Raw genomic sequence first — 18,587 nt, forward strand, 5'->3', positions numbered from 1 at the left:
GCTGACTGATCAAGCCTCGGGGTCCCTCGGCGAAGAGCCGTTTGACATGGGTTGCAGCCTTAACGTTGGAGTATGTCTTAAGATGAGCCTGACGGGATATTGGAAGTTCAGCTGCCATCGCCGTTAATATTCACACCCAGTCATGCAACAGCAGGTGAAGGATACATGCCTTGTAGTGCCCATTTTCCCGTTTTGAAACTAGTTCCCGCCGTATCCCTGCCCGTGCAGATAAGCCCAGCCTATGATGCAGGTGCAAGCGAGTGCAAGTGCAAGACTGGAAAGCATAGCCTCGGTCTTCATTGGATCTCAAAATTTCCGTGAGTCTCTCCGCGAGTGCTTCATACATGACATGGCCTGTCGTCAGCTGAGTTGGGGTTTTGACATGCGCCAGCGTTGGCATCGGTTCCTGCGTTCTAGTGTGCGTCATTCCCCATAACACGACAGCCTTCAAGTTTTGCTCCATAGACGAGGCAGATTTCGGCGCAAGTGTAGCCCTCCGTAACGGAGATGCCGTGATATCAATATCGCGAACACTCCATGCCACGCTTCACGACACAAAGGTACCCCACTCAGTCGGCTAAGTTAGAATCGCATCTGTCCAGTCTCTCGAGGCAACCGCATCGCTCCGCCCTTTGTCTAACTCGATTTGAAGAGAGATGGGAGAAGAAGATGGAAATATCGACCCATTGCAATTCTGGCGTTAGAGTTACGCACAATCCTTTGGGTCAAAGCGGTCACTCGGAGCTGGACTTGCGCTTGGAGGACTTCGTGCGCCCACAGCACTTTCGCAATTCAATGAGAATAAGGGTTCCTGCGCCCACGCTGCAGCTATTACTGACTGGACGCTACGCCGGAGGACTAGGCCCGTCTTCCAGAGATTTCGAACTTTGTCGCCGGTTACAGTCCAGCTCCGGGACTAAGAAGATGGCCGATATATTTTAGGAGCTGCAGGAATATGAGAAAGAGTGCGGACACTTCGGGAAAGTGGTTTGGTACTAGCCTTGTGCCCCTTGTCACTGATTTGCTTTGGAGACTTTTGGTGAACTTATGTTAGAGCTGCGTGCTCTCTCTGGAGATATTTCAGTGTTTCTTTTCTCGACTCACTGGGAGGAGTGATGAGGTGGAAGCCCAGGGATTGTGACAGTGAGACACTTGTCGCCAGACTGTTTACCTTTGTGAGGACTTTGGTTAACCAGGTTGTAGCACCCTTTGTTCTCAGGAGACGTCAATCGATACATGGAGGAGGCATCGTCGCGTCGAGGTGGCGGTTGTTGAAGTGACGTCGGCCTATTGCTCGAAGTTAGAAGACACAATGGGAGCTGCTGCCTGATGCCTTTGCGGAATCGGACCACGTGACAGGCCAGAACGGCGATGTGATTGGCGAATGACAGCCCCAGATATCAGCTTCACAAATACAGTAGTAAGCTCGGAGGATCGTCTTGAACGTCATGCAAAATTGGAGTATAGGTAATTGACCAGCCCACGAAAACCCCAGCCTTGCCCGAGATTATCCACTCCTACCTCCTTTTCCCTGCGATAAGCGATATTTAGTGATAGTAGGGAAGAGTAGGAATACATGCGGAAACGCTAGGAACAGTGAGAGCAAGAATTCAACGAGAATCTTGGGTTCCTCCGCTCAAGCAATTCGAAACCACACTAGGTCTCTCACCCAGGCCCTATCCAATTGATGAAACCCGCCTGTTACCATACACTCTACCCACACCGAAGCAACCATACCAAAAACCCGGTCTGCAGAAACAGTATTTTACCGCGATCCTCATGCTCCCTTGGCTAGAGGATCGACGCTATCACCGTCGCCCACCACGCCGGATTTGCTTGGATCGTTCCGCCTCATGATACCCTCCACAGGCCCGAGGAGTCGTTGGAAGCCGTCTTTTCCAAGGGTCGCGACCTTCACTTCTGAAGTACTAACAACAGAAGCTGCGCGGGGAGCATCGTTGAGCAATGCTAGTTCACCGAAATAGTCTCCCTTCTTGTATCGATTGACAGCCTTGTCTACCCCACGCTTATAGACCTCGGCCTCTCCAGATTCGAGGATGTAGAAAGACTCGCCCACGTCGCCTTCTTTGATGATCGTGGTGCCTGCGGGATACTTTCGGGTTTCGAGAGCGTCGGCGATTTTGGAGCGTTCATATGGTGTCAAGGATGAGAGAAGAGGAACTTCTTCGAGGAAGCCCTCGTACATCCGGCGTCGCTGGAAGGCGCTGTCCATAAGAATGCGGCGGAATGTTACACGATCCAAGGCCCACAGAGTGGATTGTTCGGTCGACACAATCGTCGCAGCGCGAGGGGCATTATACATTAGGGCAAGTTCACCAAATGAACCGCCTAGGCCAACGCTGCCTACTTTTGTCCCGAGCCCGTCGGGACCAGCTTCCAGCTTTCCTGACTTATTAATGTAAATGTCAAAGGAGCCATTCTCGACCACGTAGAAGTAGTCCCCCACGTCGCCTTGCTGAATGACTTTAATCCCCTTTGTTGGTATTGGCTTCTCCTGCAGTGCACCTAAGACTTGTGCCGACTGTTCGTCGTCGAGGTGGGAGAAGAGGAAGTTGCCGGCAACTGCGGCTTTCAGGCGATTCTGTTGATCTGCGGACTTGTGATGATACGGTGGGGTCCAATTGTCGTTAAGGGAGGAGGCGGGGTTGAGGGACTCGGCGGAGACGGAGGTGCGCCTGTTCATGTTATAATTGCTGGGGAAGCTCTGATTGTCCATAGCGCTGATGGCCGTTGGTGCCGTCGCTCTGGACGACTTCGCAGAACCGCCGAACGCGAAGTTGCCGAAGGTGCTGTCGCCCTTGGTGCTTGATTGGGCCTTGTCCATGTCGGAAGGCGCGAAGGATGCTGCGGTAGGTGAAGCGATGGTGTCGTTTTCTTCCTCTTCTTCGAGGCGGTGCATGCCACTAGTTGCAAGGCCAGCGCTGGGTGGTGTGCCAAAGGGGTTGTTGCCGGGAAAGGTGCTCTCGGCCATGCCACCGCCTTTCTGGCTGGAATGGTGCTGGGAGAGCAGGAACTCGGCACGCTGCGACTCTAGACGGCGCAGAAAGAAGTTTGCGCAGAACTGGAGGACGTCTTGGGGCTTTGCTTTCAGGACTTCGCGGTTGAGGGCAGATATCTCATTAGAGTAGTCGGGAGGGAGCGACATTGAGGTCGTGGTGAGGGGTTGTCGCTCGCAGCTCTTTGACGTGTGGTTCGCGAGGGGCGCAGGGATGATGCAGTGTGGAACTGGGGTCGAAGCGAGCAGACGGCGCGAGCAGGTGAGAGAACAATGCAGGAGGGCGATTCAAGGCACGAAGGATGGCAATGGCATGAGTGGATAAGCCAGAGAGATGCGAGGGAGCGCTGGGGGAGCCGCCAGGAAACTGAGGGGCTGCAGCTGGGTGCGATTGGCAGGCGATGAGGGGGGGGACCAGAATCGCGCTGCACTTGGGGAAGAAGCTGCGTCCTGAGGCGAGCTCTGGGCGAGCAGCCTGGTAGGCCTGGCAAGTGTCTGGTGTGGGGTTGGAGCTGTGGAAGGCAAAAAGAACATCTATGGAAGCAATCGAACCCCCAAAGAAGCCATATCGAAGCGCATGCCACCCACTGACGATGCGCCGCAGGCAACCAGCCTGACTGAGACGCGCCCACGGAACCAGGCAGCTCTCTTGGCGGCTGGAGTGACACAGCGAGACACAGCGAGCCACAGCGCGAGGCTGGCTTGCTCAATACTGTCCCTTCCTCGCTCCAGCAGCATATTGTGCTCTGATGCGGGGGACGGCTAGCCAGAGTCAGACAAAGATCAAGATAGACATTAGACATCTCAAACGCGACGCCAGAGCTCGATTTAGCTCCCGCCACACGGACTCCGCAAGGCACAAAGCTTCGCTGCCGCTAGTGGGGTGCTCGCAGGCAGGTGTCCGAGCTGCTGCAGCTGGTGGTTGACGGAACAAAGCACTCCCGCAGCGCCTGTTTGTCCTCTCGTCACCCTCAAAGGATAGGTGAATCATACCACATTCTCGACTAAGAAGGGCTGAAGGAGCTTGCACATCTGCCGACGATTCCGGTGAAGGCAGCAGCCAGACTCCCTCAACATCAATCAGCTCGATTGCTTGAAATATTGATGACTCTGGCTGTGGAGAGTCATCGCGGGCTCTGGGCAATAGCGAGACAGGAGCGTCTCTGATAGCTTCCCGGTCACGGGAACAAGGAATGAAAGGCTTCGGTGTACCATTCCAGCATTTTTACATGGAACATGAACGCCTGGCTGCGGCCAAGCATAGACGTGAGGCTCGTGACACATGTCTGAAGATACCTAGAACAGGACGGTGCAGTTCCTTGCTTGCAACGTTCGCCCTGATTTCCTCTGCATCTAGGCTGCCGAACATCGTCTCTCTAGTCAAACCTCGCCGCCCGTAAGATTATTTTGCCTTCCCAGCCCTGGACGACTACTTGGACGGACGAGGTTTGGATGTGACGCCTCTAACAGGCTTTTCTCTGATTGGACGCAGGACGGCATCTGCAAGACTGGTCCCATGACCTTCCTCAAACTCGACGAGAAACTGGCGGTGAAAACCTGAAGATGGCGAAACTTCACAGCATGTCGTCCCGTCACGGTTGGGCCAGAGTCGAGAGCAGGAGGTTGCAAGCATTGCGTACTGGACGAACTCTCCTGTTGAAACCCTCTTCAAAGACGGCGCTTGGGATGATTGGCCAGATGGGGACGAACGCCCATGACGCAAGGTGAATACGAGCACGTGCGACCAGCGTGCGTATGGCGGGGCTGCTGGGAGAGACGGCCATTGCGACTATCAAAGGCACTAGACGGGGAGTTCCTGACTGCAATATCTTCGAGGGCGAAATTGAAGAGCTTGGGTATTGCACCGTCGTCATAGGCACCGGACGAGCTGTCTGTCTGCTGTCTGCCCGCTGTCTACCCGCTGTCTGTCACCGTCTAGCCTCTGTTCGTTAAGCTCGGCGAAAAAGTCTTGGCTCCGTCCCAGTCCTGAGCTCGACAGCCCTTGAGGCGCAAACTGCCCCAACCTCTGCAAGCACTCTCCCCTCGTAATACTCTGACTCTGCAGCGCATTGTGTCTCGCAGAGCCTCTCATCACCACCTCTTTGGCCACCTGCAGCTCTTATCGCCGTCCATTTCCTGCCTTAGCGCGCCGTCCTATTGCCGTTTGCAGTCTCCAGCGTCTGCCGCTCCTGATCCAGTGCCTCTCGCCCAACCACCTCCCGCCCTCCGTTTTCGCAACCACAAGACACTGTCTCAGCCCTTGACTGTGATCCTTATTCCCTTCACTAGCTCATCCGATCTCTCTCCTGCCCATCAAGATGGGGAAATACACCTTTACGTGGTACGTTGCGCCGCCGCTTGGCTCCTGCTATCGACTCACCGATTCTCCACAGGGAACACGCCGCCAATGAAGTCCTCGTCACAGGCGACTTCGACTCATGGCAAAAGACCATCAAGCTAGAGAAGGAAGGTGACGTCTTCAAGAAAACAGTCGAGCTGCCAAAGTCCAAGCATCTGTACAAGGTGAGTGTTCTCCCCCGCCTGTACCAACATTTTCACGACTCGTCGTAGCCTACACATTCAATTGTGCTAATGATTACCCCTGCAGTTTGTCGTCGATGGTAACTGGTGTTTAAACAACTCTGCGCCGAAAGAAAATGATAGCACTGGCATCGAGAACAATGTCCTGACACCAGAAGATATCAAGGACGAGCCTGTGGGCATTCTTTCCTCGGTTGCACCCGAGTCTACAACCGCAGCCTTGGCAGGAGCCGTGCCGAAGGAGGAAAGGGCAAAATCGGAAGAACCGGTCCCTGGAGCCTTCCCCCAGACTCCCTTCGAAACGCCTGCCACCGAACCGCAATCGTTCTCCGTGAACCCTATCCCGGCTACGGACGGCCCCGGCAACCCTGTCAAGCTTGAGCCTGGTGAGAAAGTCCCCGACCCGAGCACCCTCACGAGCAACACGATACAATCCACTGTGAAGGACGATAAGGAGCCCGAGGAGACGGTTAAAGTTGCCCCAATACCAGCTACGGCAGGAGCCGGCAACCCGATCCACCTCGCACCAGGAGAGAAGGTGCCTGACCCAAGCACTCTAACCTCGAACACCATCGAGAGCACGATTAAGACAGATGCTGCGTCGTATGAGAACTCAGATGCTGCTCCACCTCAGCTTGGCCCTGCCGTGACCCCAGAAGCTGAAGGAGAGGCTAAGGGCGGTATGTTTAGTCTGCCTCCTGTCACCAGCGGTTTGATCCCAGAGTCAAGTCTTCCCAAAGATACCAATGTTGAGATCGAGAAAGATCCAGGCGTCACCATCCAGTCCGCCGCACCAACCAGCACGACGGTCGCGCTTGCCGCCGAAGTCCCCAAGGAGCCGAAGATTGTCCCAGAGGCTGTCACGGAGAGCCAAAAGGTGGCAGACTTTGCCCCAGAAGCATCCGCCAACCCTGAGGCGGTTGAAGAGAAGAAGGAAGTCGAGGAGGAGCTGAAGTCGAAGGTTCCCGAGGAGCCACCAGCAGCCGAGAGCTCCACCACCACCGAGAAGGTTGGCGCGACGGCCGCTGTTGGAGCCACTGCTGCTACTGCCGCCTTTGCCGCAGCAACATATGCCGCAAAAGACAAGGCCGCTGAGACGATTGGAGTGAATGGACAGGCCACAGCCAGCGAAGTTCCCGAAGTTGTAACCGAGAGCCAGAAGGAAGCGCACGTGAGTCCCGAGGCTTCCGCTAATGCTGAGGCGGTCGAAGAAAAGAAAGAGGTGGAAACTGAACTGCTCAAGGAGGTTCAGAAAACCGACGAGGCCGGCGAGCCAGCTCCCACTGCCGCCGGTCTCTCTGACGACGCTCTGGCTGACACTGAACCTCTCAAGTCATCTAGTGAACCTGATGCTTTGAATGCTGCAGCCTCCAAACCAGCAGAGCCTGAACCCGTCAAGCCAGCTACCGACTCTCGTGACGTCTCCCCGATGTCAAAGCAGCCCACCACTGCCGAGCAGACTCAGCCAACCGTCACCACCGGCGCCGAGACTAGCAAAGCCGAGGCCAAGACCACGCCCGCTACGGAAGTAGCCCCAGAGACGCCCAAGAAGGATACAGCATCCTCTTCAAAGGGCACGCCTAACACCACCGAGGACAAGAAGAAGAAGAGGCGATCCATCTTTGGCAAGCTCAAGGACAAGCTGCACTTCTAAATAGTGTCGGTGCCATACACTTCATTCAAACCGTAGTGGACTAATCGAATTTGCCGGCATTTCTGCACAATAAAGTTTCGACGAGTTGTGCGCATCTCAATCTCATGGAATGGAATGGAATGGATCTGGACGTTTCTCTGCTCTGCTCATGTTCAGGTTCAGGTTCAGGTTCATGAAGGTCTTTCTCTTTCTTCTTTCCTCTCTTTCTTGGCTTATACCACTCTCTCCCCTACCAATACTCTTATCACTGTTTCTCTATTTCCCTCTCTGCTTATAATTATGTCTAGTTTGCTTGTTCTCAAACCCAATTCCACTTTTCTCGGCCCGATTCGTGCGTTCTGCGATGCATATACAGACTCCTCTACAGTATTATCGAAGCGTCGGATGTATTTTCTTTTCGGAGGGATGAATATACCTGGACCATGACTAGGATAAGTTGTGTGTGTCTTGTTTATGTATGTGGGTTTTTGGATTCCTGTAGTTGCGGGGAATGCAAGCGGCGATGAGAGAAGGGAGGTGCCAGTAATTAATTTCGTCAATGGAGATGAGATTTTGTATGCTTTTATCGTGTGGTAGTGCTTGTAAATGGGCGTGCCGGGGAATATGATTAAGATGAGTATTCTTGAAGCTGGCTCGTCGTTGGGTCTGAGACGTTAGCTACCGGACTTGAGTTCGAGTACAGCAACGTGCTAGCCAGGTCAAAGGCGAAAATCAACGCTGCCAAGATTGCTCCAGTGGGACTGTCAAAGCTTGTCAGGGAGCCTCATCTCGCCATTTTGTAATACCACTTTCCTACTTCACACGGACAAATTTTGAGATGCGGATACCTAATTATCTTTGGATACCTCGGAACATGAGCGCACGGCCTGAATACGGCTCCGTGCCATTCACGTCGCAGAGCCCAACCCCCATCCTCTCTACCCTTTCTGGCGGATATTATTCACAAATTCATTGCCGATCGCCATAGCTTCGGTGACTTGCTCTTTTGCCCACTTATGACTAATCGTATTCAGCATTTTTAACGTCCGAGTGGCGCCTCTGGGTCTTATCTGGACCTCTCATGATGTCGCACGCTATCGCCTCTAAAATGGCATCAGCAATCGAATATGCACTAAGTTCCTTTATAAGTTTGTCCCCTCTTCACCAGGATGCCATTATCGCAATCTCAAGTTTCAATCAATAAATTCCAGTATCTAGTCGTCTAGCTAGACAGCTCTTGATCATGTCTACGCCTCCTTATCCAGACGAGATCAAAGGGCCAGCCGCCGTTGAGAGCGGCGACGATGTGCCTCAGTACGACGGATCCAGTATCGACACCATCAAAGCGCTGGTCCATGAAGGTAAGTCCTAATTTCTCCAAAATTCTGTTTTTGTCTCCAGAATTTGCTCTGATAATGTGCAGACCACCAACATGAGATCAAGCTGCGAACTATGTCATGGCAGAAGGCAGCGTGGTTGCTTGCCGGAGACCAAGTCTGTCTTGCCATTATGGCTCAGACATGGTCGCTCTCGTAAGCCTGCCGTCGCTGCAGTCATCTTGGTGCCCGCCTCTAATATTGCATCTCCACGCAGGGTCCTAGGGTGGGTTCCAGGAATTATCACTATGGTGGCTGCTGGTATCCTCTTCTGGATTACTTCAATGACCATGTGGAAGTACATAATGAAGTATCCTCAGATCAAAGATATCTGTGATTTCGGATACTACGCTTTTGGGAGAAATAGGTTTGCTTATGAGTTCTCTGGATTCATGCTGCTCGCCAATAATATCCTCCTCATTGGCTTTCACATCCTCACTGGTGCCAAGGTCCTTAACACTCTATCAGATCACTCCCTTTGCACTGTAGTGTTCTCTGTCATTGCAACCTTGATGGGTATAGTGTTGTCCCTACCGAGGACCTTACGCCACGTTTCGTTCATGTCGATGTTCTCAGGTGAGTGATCACGATTCCCATTTTCATGACCTTTCGGCACTATTCACTGACGCCTGTTTTGACAGCTGCATTTATGGCAGTTGCTGTCCTCCTTTTCTTGATTTTTGCTGGTATCGAGGATGCTCCCCTGTATGGCTACAACGGCAACTATCCCACTGACGGCCCAGTTCGGACCTATGCCTTCCCCCTCCCCGGCACTACCTGGGTGAACTGCATGAATGCCGTGCTAAACATCACATTCCTCTGGGTTCCGCAAATTCTCTTCCCCACCTTTATCGCCGAGATGGAGCGACCACAAGACTTCCCCAAATCCCTGACTGTTCTCACTGGCATCTCCATCTTCTTATTCATTGTTCCCCCAGCCATTGGATTCCGATATCTAGGCCAGTACTCCACAGCCCCAGCATTTGGCAGTCTGGGTGTCGACGCCTACAAGAAAGGATCCTTTGCGTTTGTCATTGTGCCCACGCTCATCATCGGCGTCATCTACGCCAACGTCAGTGCCAAATACATCTACTTCCGCATCATGGGCACATCTCGTCACGCGCATAGTAACACCGTGATTGGCTGGGGGATTTGGTGTGCAGTCATGGCAGGGATTTGGATTCTCGGCTTCATATTCGCAGAGGTGATTCCCAGCATGGGGGATTTCCTCTCCCTGCTTGGTTCCGCATTCGACTCATTCTTCGGATTCATCTACTTCGCGGTTGCGTATTGGCATCTTTACCGTGGGAAATTGTTTGCGGGTACCTGGAGGTCGGTTATGACGGTTGTGCATGTCTTTGTTATGGCGGTTGGGCTGTTTATACTTGGTCCGGGATTTTATTCCGCGGTGAAGGCGATTATTGATGATTATTCGGCAGGTACGAGACCGGCTTTTAGTTGTGCGAATTTAGCTCTCTGACGAGTCTTCTTCCTAGCAAAAGTATATAATTCTTGGGGCCCTGGATACAACGTCTGACCATAGTTAAACTAGATATATAGCAACGTAGCATAGGAAGTTAATAAGCTGTGTTATTGCACTGCATCCTATTACCTAGTGATGAACACGGCAGGGAATCTGTTTCCTATTGACTTTCTCGCTGACTCCAGTAAGAGGGTTAATAGATGGATTGATCATATTCCACGTTAGATGAGAAAGTGCGGTAAATTTCGCCAATCAATGACTCTATTAATATTCAGAAGAGAGTATTGATATGTGCTCACCAAGATCCAATATCGGATAAGGCATCTTCGACCTCAGTCCAAGCCTCAGAAGCCAGAGACACGATATCCCAATCCCGCCCTAGCTGCTCCGCCACATCCATGATCATGTCCTCGTAGTCACTCCGCCCGTAGACGCTCATTCCACCGGAACTATCCACCCACTCTGGACCCCCAAAAACCTCGTTCTTGGCGTCATCCCATGGCCTTCCCACTTCCATTTCCCCCAGCGCTCCTCTCGCCCATTCTCCCAGCGAGAACATCTGAGGAACTTCTGGATCGCGGGGCCAATATAAATGACAAGCGCAGAACTGTTCACTGCAAGAGGTCCAGACGGCGATGAAGTGACATCCGGTGAAGTTTCTGTGCCATCGGAATGGCCACCCACCCCCAGTTGCGGTGAAGTGGTAGCGGAATGGATACCAGCCAAGGTTGCGCCAATTGTTGTCGTCTTCGTCCTCAGACTGCTCTTCCCCTTCGATTTCCCCATCGTCCTCGTCAGAGATATAGCTCATGTATCCCTCATCCACATCCACGTTCTCTTCAATTGCTTGCGATAGAGAGGAAATGTCCTGAAGTTGAGAGGTAGTCTGTGGCACTGGCACCTTTGATTCCCCAGGACCGTCAAAAACATCCGCATAATCTCCAAAATAACAATACCTCTCATACGCATCCATACGCTCAATCATCTTCTCTGTATCCTCCATCATATCCAGATCCTCTCTCCACTCCTCCTCCTTGATCTCCCTCCTCATCCCCTTCTTCGATAATTGCCGTTTCTGCCACTTATTAGAATACTTCTTCTCCCGCGAGTGGTGGTAGCTAGGTGGACGCGGCCATTGCTGCGCTTGTCGATACGCCTCGCGCGGCGTGAATCTGTGAATAATGGCCGTGGAGAGGTCAGCCGGGAAGGATGTTAAGTACATGCTGGAGTCGCAGTCTGGGATGTGCGAATGGGGCGTGTAGTGGGACTGTTGGTTGGGGTGGGAGGGGAGGTCGAAGGGAGAGAGGCCTTTGAAGTGGTAGTACTTCTCCATTCGCGCTCGGTTGCGGGATTGTATGCGGCTAGAGGCGCGGAGATCGGAGGTGTGGGAAGCGTGCTTAGGGGATAGGTCGTTGGCGGGAATGGTGGAGAATGGAAGGCCATGGATTTCGAGAGCGATATGGAGATCAGAGTCGTGAGGTTTGGGGGTGGGTGCCATGATAAGTCTCTTAGCTCTCAGAGCGGCTTGCTGGAATGTTATAGAGGGTGTGTGCAAGTAGATAGGGAAATTAGTGCACTCAATGAAGAGGACTATATGTTGCTCGGGATCCTGGGTTGGGATGACCTGTGCTATTTGTAAATTGATATGGAGGTATTCGCTTTGAACAAACGAGTATTGTACCCTTCTCCTGAAGAGCACAGCTGGATATGACTCTACATTGCAATCCATGCACCAGTCACGCGCTGACTGTGCCCTTTGTCGTAGTGCGAGATTAGGATTAGGGAAAGGATGAGGGCTGAAGGCTGAGCGAAGGGCGGATGTCGATGATCCGTGAGGCGGTGCAGCGGTGTGGCTTGGGCTTTTGGATCAGCCACAACTGCTTCATAGGCTAAACAACTGCCGACGTATCTCTTCTGTCACTCCCAGAGCCGTCCTGATGGTGACATGAGGGAGAAGAGAAGAGACCAATCAGTGCCCCACATGACACTTCGCTGTGATATTTCCGACATGTCATTCTCCACACGAAAACCCATGTACCATAGATCATTCAAATGAGAGTATACCTAATCTAGATCAACTTCCTCATTGTCTGATTTCTCTATTAAACATCTATCCTCTGTTTCATCATATCATGCCTTCATCCTACACAGTTCCCCTTTGGATCAATGGTTCTCCCTTCCCCACACACACCACCTCTTCGTTCCCCGTCATAAAATCCGTCACCGACGAAACCGTGCATTATGCGACCTCAGCATCACCCACCCAAGCCCTCCTCGCTGTCTCCTCCGCAAAAACTGCTTTCAAACCCTGGAAACACACAGCCCACACCATCCGTCGCGACCTCATCCTCCGCGTCGCCGCCCACTACGAAGCTCACACCCCCTCTTTCATCCAACACCAAATCTCTGAAACATCCTGCGACGAAGCCTGGGCGCGTCTAAACGTTGACCTCTCTATCCGGTACCTAAAAGAAATCGCGTCCTGCATCTCTAGCATCACAGGCGTGATCCCCCAAATTGAGAAACCGCACACCATGGGTTTTGTATTCAGAGAGCCAATTGGACCAGTCTTATGTATCGCGCCTTGGAACGCTGCGCTGATTTTAGCAACGCGGGGAGTTGCGAGTGCAATCGCGGCGGGCTGTACGGTGGTTTTTAAAGCGAGTGAACTGTCTCCCCGCACGCATTTTGCGATTACAGAGGCATTTACGGAAGCCGGCGTTCCCCCTGGTGTGCTGAATCAGATTCAGGTAAGACGGGAAGATGCTGCGGAAGTTACGGAGACGTTGATTGCTAATGAAGCAATTCGGAAAGTCGAATTCATTGGGTCTGCGGCTGTAGGGAGGGTTATTGGACAGCTGTGTGCGAAGTATCTGAAGCCTGTGTTGATGGAGTTAGGGGGGAAGTGTCCTGCTATTGTCCTCGATGATGCAGAGCTTGAGGAAGCGGCAAAGTTGTGTGCATTAGGTGCGGTTTTGCATCATGGCCAGATTTGCTTTTCTACGGAGCGAATTATCGTTCATCGGGCTGTGGCGGAGCAGTTTCAAGAACTGTTGATCAAGGCTATGCAGGGCATTAGCGGCCAGGCTGGAGCGGCAGTTACGGAGGGAATAGCAAGGCATGCTGAAGATGTGCTCAAAGACTCTCAAGCAAAGGGAGATAAATTCCTCGTCGGTGGTGTAGAACACAACGGACCACTTTCCCTCAAACCGACTATTGTTCTGGAACCCAAGGACTCTCGAATCGTAGACGAAGAGACATTCGGCCCGTCCGCTTCCTTGTACGTGGTCCAAAATGACGAAGCAGCCATCGAGCTCGCCAATCGCTCGGCATATGGTCTCAATGCGACGATCTGGAGTACTAACATGGAGCGAGCGTTAAGGATGGCACGGGAGCTGGAGTACGGACAAGTACATATAAACAGCATAAGTGTTTACACCTCCCCGACTGCTTCGCAAGGCGGGGTGAAGGGCAGTGGCTTTGGGAGACAGAATGCGAAATGGGGGTTGGAAGAGTTCGTGGTAGATAAATTCGTTAGCTACCACGGAAAGGCGATGTAGGGTAAAGAACGACATCATACCACCAAATGTGGAACATGACAGGGGTGTAATTCAGGATAGAAATTAGTTTCCCGTTGGCGCTCTTCCTAATTCCAGCAAGAGGTAAAACAGAGAGACGTTTCCATCGTTGTGTTTGCACGTAATGTGATAACATGCTGTAGACAGCCAGGCATATAGTCAGGTCCATCACTCAATCCAAATCTTACAGTGCCTGTGGCCTTGACGTCAAAGCTTGACAAGCGTTCGGGCTGTCCAATTAAACACTGGCCCTGATGTCTCAAGAGGAGTTCACAAGTCGTAGTATCATGCACGCTTCTAGATAGGGCTTGATGTTTCAAATAATACCTTCTAAATCATACTAGTGCTAGCTAAAGCGAAAGCTGTGAGCGGTGATTCGCGATACCTGGGCTTAGCTATGGATGAACGCCGCCCTTCTCGACCGCCCTTTCGCACACCTTTGAGGCCACAACACTTGACACCAGCTGCTCACGTCTCACAATAATAGTAGTAGTATTTCCCACTTCCCCCTTACGAATTAGGACCATTCCAATCTCCTGGTCCAACAACATTATACTTTGCATTCTCCAATATATCCGTGTCATCCCTTCCTCTCCGACTCAATTGCATAATCACTTCGCAGCAGAACGACTGAAACCTGTCAGAGGATCTGGTTCTTGAAAAGTGGATGTTGAGGTTTCGCAAGGACTCTTTTTGAACCGTTGATATGGTGTCTGCAAGGTCAATTGCATATCGCCGACAGCCTGTAAGGTTGATTACTGGAAACGAAACACCGCCCATGACGTCTTGATAGTGCCGGGGGCGAAGAGGGTTTCGGTCTGGGAGATGTAAAAAGAGCTCTAAGGTGTTGAGCTGCACTCTTGTGAGGAGAGACATGTATTCCGGATACCGCTGTAAAGAATAGGCTACATTAACCCAAAAATTATTTTCATAGAAATGAAGAACGAAAGAGCAGAGGGAAACATATAGCTTCGGTTGATCTCGACCTTTTTCTTAGCCGGTAGAAAAGGTATGTCGAACCCCACATGCTTTAACTTAGGAAAATCTCGGGAGATGCCCAATAAGTACGTATGGCCTAGATAGTTGCGATATCCTGCGGAATATAACGTCTGTCTTAGCATTAATGTCTCCAACGTATGCCTATGCTTCTTGATGGCTGGCTACAATTTGTCAATGTAATTCCAATATTTGCAATATCTAATGATTTGAGACAATTTAGAGAATCGAATAACAACATCGCTGGATCGATTGCGAAGAGATGTCTCGATTTCGACAGGCAGATTCTCAGGGATTAGAGACTGGGGGTGAGTCCAATAAGCACATCGAACGGATGTTCGGTGTAGTCTTGGTGGAACTCTAGAACACAGATATGTGACCAGTCTACTGTACGAAATATTACTCTGGGCTCTCTTTGTTGGACTCGAAGCGATTGCGCTAGATAACACTACAGTGCGGAATATGTGCGGTGTCACCAAGGCATTGAGAAGCTTTGACACACAGGTCAAGGAGAGGAGAAAGCTGGGAGAGGTATGGCGAAATCAGTTAGGATGAGATGGTGTATGTCATTTCCCAGACCTATGAAATCCATCCGTGGTGGTGGTGTCATGTGGGGTGGAAAGGGAAAATGTGAATAAGGAGGAACTGGAAAATGTGTGTTCGATTCTGGTATCGGAAGCAGCAGGGGGCTTCTTGAAAAAGACTCGCGAGATATGCATACTAGATTTCTCTACGACTTCAAAAATGCCGCAAAATCTGCCAATTATCTACGCCACATGCCTGCATGCATTCACGGGGCTGTTATGATGAGCTGTGCCTCCCCAATACGACATGGATTGAGGACGCCACATTGTTGTCTTCTAGGGGTCCGAAGCAATTGATTTGCAAGGCAGAAAGCTGTCAAGAGAATGCCAATTCATTCCTGAACTGAAGAGGGGCGTGCCGGCAGAATTCGAGTTGATCGAGATGGTAGTGGGTGCATATTGTTATCGATATTTTCGTTTGGAAGCGAACCTACTGCCACAACACCTTCACTCATCAACATCGCTCAACTACAATTGGCCGCGATTTGAGAGTCAATTGCTGGTGTGCAAGCTTTCCGGCCCTCCAATTATAACGCCCCTACAGAGGATTTGTGATGAAAACGAGGGGCGGTTTCTCAACCGAACGGCTGCCACCCATCCTTGCAACTAGCAGGATGGCTGCAGCCGACCCTCAGGACACCGCGAAGGATAAAAAACTGCAGTTATGTGGGGCACCCCCTCCCTTACCATTTTTCTCTCCGTTGACCCAGATGCCATCATAACCTGACAATCAATGGACCTTGTCGATCAAATAGGATCCAGCTCCTATTCCAACCTAGTTTACATCTCTGGTAAACGTTTCCCATGTCTCTAACCCACAGGTTGCTAACGCTGCTAGAGGAACCGCTATTAACGGACGTGGGCTTATAGATTACTATTAGCATGGATCAGACTTCAAAATCTTCCTTCTCTTTCCCTCGGTCCTGTTCAACACGCGCCCCAGCTCCTCCTATCTTCAACATTTCTTCCCTTTCAGAGGCCTTCCTCTTGTTCTCCAATTTCTCCCGATCTTCACGCATGCGGCTAATGAGGGTGGATTTCTCTCGAATTTTGTGGCCGTATCGATAGAACACAAAAGGGATTGGTATCATAGCGAGTTCGATGAGGCCGAGCATAGTTCCAGACCAATGGGGACCCAAAGTCGAATACATCTTGGGACCAGCAAGCGGGAGAGCACCACCCATCGCGCTTCTTAGTACAGCATTGCCAGCCAATGCGGACGCAGCGTAGATACCGTAGGAATGAACGAGGTAATTTGAAGCGTAAATGAACACAGCACAATTTCCAGCGCCGAATGGGACACCTGCGATGATCGGAGCGATCCAGTGGACATTCGGGGTACAGGTCCAGGCGAACATCAATTCTCCGACTGGTACAGCTACTGCAGCTACACAGACAATACTAATCATGCTTTCTGGTGGGGGCTTTCCTGTAGCTAGATCTGTTTTGTGAGAATTGATCCATTGGCGTATGAGTGGTTCACACGAGATGGTCACAAGACCTGCGTATTGTCAGCTCAAAGAAGCAAAGAAAGAGGAGGTAGAGGATTTAAGTCTTACCTCCGATGCCAATGCCTACGTAAGCAAGGCCTGTTAGCCCGGGACTCCAACCTCGTAATTCAGTGAAGACGATCGGGTAGGATACGAAGCAAAGATACATGACACCATAAACAAGGGCGATGTATACATTCCAGAAGATGCTGTTTCTAGTGTTAGCATATGGAATCAAAGTGCATCGAGGCCTGATATCTACCATATCGGTTCCTTGACACTCATAGAGAGCGGACGAACAAGGTTCTCTCGCAGGAGAGGCCAGAACTTCTTCTTGTCGTCGTATCGCGAGTACCACCGCTCGTCTCCCGTCTCTTTTCGCTTCGCTGCTGCTTTCGCTCGCAAGATGGCCGGTGCATACGTCTCCTTGACAATGAGGACCATGACAAAGGAAACCCCTGACCCAATCATTACAACCCAATTCGTCCAGCGCCACCCCATGAATTGGAAAACGAAGCCTCCGATAAGAGGACTGTTATGGGGTCAATTATGCCTGAAGATGGAGGAGTAGGAAGAGAAAAAACTCACCCAATAACGGGGCCATTCATTGGTCCTATGCTCCATATTGAAAATGCCAAAGCACGGTAGTCATCGCTCACAATATCGCTGACAGTCCCTGGCGCGTTCGAGATCATAGCTGAGCCAGCAATTGCACCAAAAAATCGCGTGATGAGAATAGCTGCAAGGTTCTCCGCCAGCCCGCATGGAATGATCAACGCCACAAACATGAAGACCGCAATGAGATATACTGGCCGCCGACCGTACATTTCACTCAGAGGTGCTAGAAGAACCGAGCCAAGTGCTAGTCCAGCCAGATACGTAGTGATGCCGAGAACAATCAGAGTCTTTGACCTAATTCCAAATGTTTCCATCATGCCAGGAATACCACTTGTGTAGCTAGTTGAGTACATGACGACGACAAGGGTAGAGAAAGACATGAATCCGATGATCATGCTCTTCTTGGCCATACCCCAGTCCTGCGGGTTTTCTACATTGTCGCCGAAGTCAACTTCAAATTGCGGATCAGAAGTCACGTTCGTCGCGACACTGGTAATACGGGCGAGCTCTTTGTCGGGTTCTTCCAGTCCTGCATTGCGGCTCAGTGATTGGTGGATGGACAGCTGGTCTTCCGCCGAATCGATAGAGTTGGTTGAGTTTGTGGAAATGGAAGACCGATCAACTTCCTCCTCACCAAGGTCCGAAGAGACCTTCTCCCTAGTAGAAGAAGCGGGGTCGATTTCCTTCTCGTTCAGAGACATCCTTCATGAAATTGAGACGAACTTAGCGGCAAGGAAAGCAAGAGAACAAGAAAGACTCAAGAAACAAGAAAATGCATGATGCAACACGAAGGAAAGGTTCGTACTTAGCCATCGATAACGGTAGATCCTGCTCGTAGCGGCGCCTTTCCGCGTTGATCATGGTCCATGCCAACGTGGTTGATTGGCATGTAGAGGTGCGGCGGGAGGGAGTTCGTGTGCCGAAGAACCGTCCGCTGTGGCTCGAAGAGGAGGCTGACCCGAGGTTGGGCGGTCAGGCCACAGGTGTGGGAAATGCATGCAGAAACTTCAGCTCTTTGAAGATGACTCACTTGTTCATTGGCCTTGAATTGTCAGGATAATGGGAAAAGAAAATTGCGCGTTCATTGTCCAATGAAAACTTGAGTGCTTATGTAATGGACGGCTTCGTGTGCAGACCTCGGTTACGGACGGATAAACTCTCGGCTGCTCTTTGGGTGTCTAGTTTAACGACTCCTTAGAATCCTTTAACGTGTCTTAACTTGTATCATATCTCGAGGTAAGGACCATGAGTAGGATAGGATGCCCCCCTTGA

General features: G+C 51.3%; 6 protein-coding genes across 6 annotated transcripts; 3 read left to right on the forward strand and 3 right to left on the reverse strand.

The window, feature by feature from the left end:
* Positions 1 to 1,457: 1,457 nt before the first annotated feature.
* Positions 1,458 to 3,333, reverse strand: BDR25DRAFT_301174 (camp-dependent protein kinase A regulatory subunit). Its single transcript, XM_033689520.1, has one exon. It carries the CDS (start codon positions 3,164 to 3,166, stop codon positions 1,778 to 1,780), a length of 1,389 nt encoding a protein of 462 aa, XP_033552388.1. The 5' UTR covers positions 3,167 to 3,333; the 3' UTR covers positions 1,458 to 1,777.
* Positions 3,334 to 5,334: 2,001 nt separating this feature from the next.
* BDR25DRAFT_310903 (uncharacterized protein) lies at positions 5,335 to 7,211 on the forward strand (the record flags this gene model as incomplete). The annotated part of the gene is made up of 3 exons (XM_033691192.1): positions 5,335 to 5,357; positions 5,410 to 5,539; positions 5,625 to 7,211. 3 exons carry the CDS (start codon positions 5,335 to 5,337, stop codon positions 7,209 to 7,211), a joined length of 1,740 nt encoding a protein of 579 aa, XP_033552389.1.
* Positions 7,212 to 8,382: 1,171 nt separating this feature from the next.
* On the forward strand, positions 8,383 to 10,134 carry BDR25DRAFT_340264 (amino acid transporter; the record flags this gene model as incomplete). Its single annotated transcript, XM_033693486.1, has 5 exons — positions 8,383 to 8,551; positions 8,614 to 8,722; positions 8,784 to 9,142; positions 9,208 to 10,005; positions 10,127 to 10,134. Exons 1-5 carry the CDS (start codon positions 8,434 to 8,436, stop codon positions 10,132 to 10,134), a joined length of 1,392 nt encoding a protein of 463 aa, XP_033552390.1. The 5' UTR covers positions 8,383 to 8,433.
* Positions 10,135 to 10,340: 206 nt separating this feature from the next.
* On the reverse strand, positions 10,341 to 11,828 carry BDR25DRAFT_301177 (uncharacterized protein). The gene has a single exon (XM_033689521.1). It carries the CDS (start codon positions 11,545 to 11,547, stop codon positions 10,345 to 10,347), a length of 1,203 nt encoding a protein of 400 aa, XP_033552391.1. The 5' UTR covers positions 11,548 to 11,828; the 3' UTR covers positions 10,341 to 10,344.
* Positions 11,829 to 12,181: 353 nt separating this feature from the next.
* BDR25DRAFT_391607 (ALDH-like protein) lies at positions 12,182 to 13,648 on the forward strand (the record flags this gene model as incomplete). The annotated part of the gene is made up of 2 exons (XM_033698159.1): positions 12,182 to 13,570; positions 13,610 to 13,648. 2 exons carry the CDS (start codon positions 12,182 to 12,184, stop codon positions 13,646 to 13,648), a joined length of 1,428 nt encoding a protein of 475 aa, XP_033552392.1.
* Positions 13,649 to 15,670: 2,022 nt separating this feature from the next.
* On the reverse strand, positions 15,671 to 18,186 carry BDR25DRAFT_254575 (MFS general substrate transporter). Its single transcript, XM_033686306.1, has 4 exons — positions 17,286 to 18,186; positions 16,960 to 17,229; positions 16,767 to 16,906; positions 15,671 to 16,708 (listed from the first exon to the last, which is right to left on the reverse strand). The coding sequence occupies exons 1-4, from the start codon at positions 18,014 to 18,016 to the stop codon at positions 16,095 to 16,097; spliced, it is 1,755 nt and encodes a 584-aa protein (XP_033552393.1). The 5' UTR covers positions 18,017 to 18,186; the 3' UTR covers positions 15,671 to 16,094.
* Between the last annotated feature and the right edge of the window lie 401 nt (positions 18,187 to 18,587).

Source organism: Lindgomyces ingoldianus, assembly GCF_010093535.1.
Source record: "Lindgomyces ingoldianus strain ATCC 200398 unplaced genomic scaffold BDR25scaffold_5, whole genome shotgun sequence".
Taxonomy (NCBI): domain Eukaryota; kingdom Fungi; phylum Ascomycota; class Dothideomycetes; order Pleosporales; family Lindgomycetaceae; genus Lindgomyces; species Lindgomyces ingoldianus.